General features: G+C 40.7%; 1 protein-coding gene across 2 annotated transcripts in view; it reads left to right on the top strand.

Annotated features, from left to right (window-relative positions):
- Positions 1 to 3,389, top strand: part of COQ10B (coenzyme Q10B) — an 11,461-nt gene continuing 8,072 nt past the window's right edge. Inside the window, exon 1 of one of the 2 annotated variants that reach the window (XM_009643581.2) lies at positions 1 to 106. Coding sequence is in view for 1 of the 2 variants with exons in the window: in XM_035899047.1 (XP_035754940.1) it covers positions 1,017 to 1,129 (113 nt within the window). In the remaining variant the exon portion in view is untranslated. Of the gene's footprint in view, positions 1,130 to 3,389 lie in introns of both variants that reach the window. The other variant, XM_035899047.1, reaches the window with a different exon arrangement.

Genomic DNA, 3,389 nt, shown 5'->3' with positions numbered 1-3,389 from the left:
TGGGGAAGGGGAGAGGGAAGGTGCTCCCAGCTCCCCTCCGGCTCTGCCTTCCGCCGGGGCGGCTGAGGTGCCCTCAGCTTCGGTAGCTGTTGGCTCCTTTCAACAGGTGCGGATGGAAGAACAGGCAATTTTCAGATTATAAACTCGCCTCTTCTCTGCTTGAGCCAGTTGCATAAGTTTGAGCAATCCGTAAGAGAAAGGAAAACTGAGTAGAACTCCCAGATCTTTTCCCCTTCAGATAACGCAACAAGTTCCTTACCCCCTGATCACATGTAAGGCTGGCTGGAACAACTCGAAACACAAAATATGCTTTGGGAGAAGAGCTGATCTTGTAACTGGAAGAAAAAGAACAAGCAGATGAGAGAGAGTGTAATTTGAAAATCTTAAGAGAGGAGGAAAAAAAGTTCACCTGTTACTACTGCTACGGCAGTGTTGCTGTGTTTCTTTGTTAAATTCAAAGCCTTGCTCTCAAAACCAGTAAAAAGTGGAATAAGGATTGGTTCATGATGTCAAATTTCAAGCAGTCGTTTGACATAATTGCTACTGTGCAGTGGTATAATCTGTCATTTTACTTGGACCACATTTCTTACTGTATATCCTTCGTGTTTTAATCTTCAGGATGTGTTTGCAATATTAAAATTGTTCAATCCTGGTAAACAAAATTGCTATTTTTTAAATAATATGTGAGAGCCCTGAACTGGGGGCAAACCCAATTATTGGGAAGGGTGCTCAGCATAAGGAAACTTGTTAAGTAACTGGCTGCAACCTAAGTTTGAAAATTGTTTCCAGTATAAGCGGTAAGAATCTTGGCTGCTGGTTTTAAGTGAGCACGAGCCAACTCCGGAACGGTGCTGTATTATTTGTAGCCTTGAAGCCGGGTATGCTTTCACATCTTGCAGTTGTCATCGGTGTACATTCTGTACCTGTTGTCAACTGGGTGGACCCCTTACTGTGCTGGGTAGCAGACTTCAAGGACTCAGGTGGCAAATTGGTCTCTTGAGCTTTTTCAGACTGAGATGCTAATGCCCACACTTGTTTGCAGAGCTCGTTTTTTGGGACGTGAACAGCTGTTGACAAAGAATTTGAATGAGATCAACTCATGTCTTGCAGACCATAAAATGGCCATCAGGTATCATTAACCTTACAGAAGTAACAGTTGGGGTAACAGTAAACACAGTCGCGCTGGCATGCCCTTACTGCTAATTTCAGTCTTTACAGTAAGGAGTTCAAGATTCTTTTTTTCAAAAATATGTTAATCTTTAGGCTTAGAAAAAATTGTAGCTATTAAAAATAATCACTGAATTTGGATCACCTACGTATGTGTACCACACACCAGCAAATGCTTCCTTTTCAGGTCATGGGAGTCAGGTGCTACTGTGATCGGTGCCCAAGTGTTTAGAGAGAAAGCAGCGAGTGGCAGGAGTTGACTGATGCCAGTGAGAGCAGTATGAGGGGATGTGGTTGTATTACCGTCAGAGGATAAATACAGAGGTGGTAGGTGTGTCTGAATTCTGGTATGGACTTGGCTTTTCTTTTGTGGCCTTGATCAGGTTCACAAAAACATGTGTGACAGTCCAATGGAAATCTGTGCTTTCGTGATTTCTTGGAGAGGTTTGCTTTCCTGAACTGGTACTGAGCCCAGCACATTCTCATAGCATCTGTTTCTCTTCAGATAAAGTCAGGAGGGAGGCGAATTCTCACTACGTTTGTTAGCACTATAACCTCTCTTAACCTTGCCTTCCTTGAATGGCAATGTAATTGTGAAAAGGACATTGTCTTACAGCAGCTGAAAGATTATTTGTAGAGATTGTTTTTCAGCCTTGTAGCTGAAACAAGTCTAGATAAAACTGTATGAAACAATGTACTGGCGTAGCATTACAGTAAAAAACAGAGAGAGGAAACCTGGCAACTCGTTTGGACTGTGTACTACACCTAGCCCCAGATGGAGGAAGGAATTTAAATTTGCTCTCCAGAATAAGGCCTGGTGCAAACTTTTGAACACTTTCTATGAATCTGGTTGAGGCAGCTACAATGTTATTGGCACCCTTCCAGCGTTTCTGTCAAAGCAGTGCTTTTCCTTAACAGTCTTGTTCCTGGCTCTGTGGAAGAAAAAACAGACTGTGTCCACATCCCTTGAGATACAGTTGCAAACATTTGCAGAGCTCGTCGTCTAAAGACGTCTAAGGTCAACCTAGTCTTTCTTAATTTCGACGCCATACTTCCGTCCCATCTGAAGTAATTCCTTTTCAACTGCAGTGATTACAATCTGTGTTGTCTGTCATCTTGCTTTGTATCACAGTTGCTTATTTCTTTTTTTTAAAGTCTGTACAGGTTGTTCCTAATCAGCTGCTGCTGATGATTATTTTCCTCTAAACTCAATACTAATTTATTATTTGCCTGCCTCCTGATACAGTGACCATGTAAGCTGGTGTGGTCAGTCCTAGGTTATTACTGTGTTTCTTTAGAATTCACAGTTATGTTTATTTTTAAAGAACATGTTAATAATAATTTGAATTGTTTAAAATTGGTAACTGTAATTTGCTAGACTACTTTGGTGGCTAGCAAAAAACACATCATCTGTTCATTGTGTTTAAAAAAACCATCAAAACAACAAAACAAACCACCAAACAAGCCTAATGCTAAGTGGGGAAGGTTGGTTCCATTTTTGACTATGTGAATCCAGAGGTACAGTCCTGCTTGTTTAGAGAAGGGACAGTAAAAAACCTAGGTTGCTCAGTAGCTTATGTTTGTAGAATCACTGACAGCAAATAATGGTGCCAAATTTTTAACTTCCTGGTGCCAAAAATCAGAGCTTTTGAGGTAACATTTTGCATCTTAACTGACTTTATCTAGGCAAAATCAATAATTTAGCAGAACAGACCTATTAACCACAATGAACATTTGTTAGATTTCAGTGTAGATGTTCACAGAGAACACTGAGGTGGAATCTTAGAGTTACTGACATTTTAAAAGGTAATTTGTTAAGTTTTATTTATGAAAGCACTGTGTCCAAGATTTTGCATGGTATTTTCTGAAGGAAATTTTGAAAGCTGGGTAAACAATGCGCTTTCTGAAAGGACTTTCAAAATGAAACTGTCCTTTTAAGAGAAGGACGGCAGCTGAGGGATTATAGCAGAGTTCAACTTTGTATCTCCAGGTGGAACCTTCTCTTCTTTATGTATTCCAGAAGGGAAAAATGTTGCAGACTATGTATTGATTTAGCTATTAAGGAAGCCTGTTCCTCAAATTAAGTGCATATGAGGCTTGTAGGTGAACTCAGGCTGCCATGAAGCCAATGCTTAATGAGGACCTTTGTATTTTACTCTGCCAGTTACTTTTCTCGTGACTGGGAGCTATTTTTAGTTTCCCCTAAGGGGGGATGGGGGGGG

The sequence above is a fragment of the Egretta garzetta genome, unplaced genomic scaffold, assembly GCF_000687185.1.
Source record: "Egretta garzetta isolate BGI_Z169 unplaced genomic scaffold, ASM68718v1 scaffold297, whole genome shotgun sequence".
In the NCBI taxonomy this organism is placed as follows: Eukaryota; Metazoa; Chordata; class Aves; order Pelecaniformes; family Ardeidae; genus Egretta; species Egretta garzetta.
This window is presented reverse-complemented; position numbering and strand designations above follow the sequence as displayed.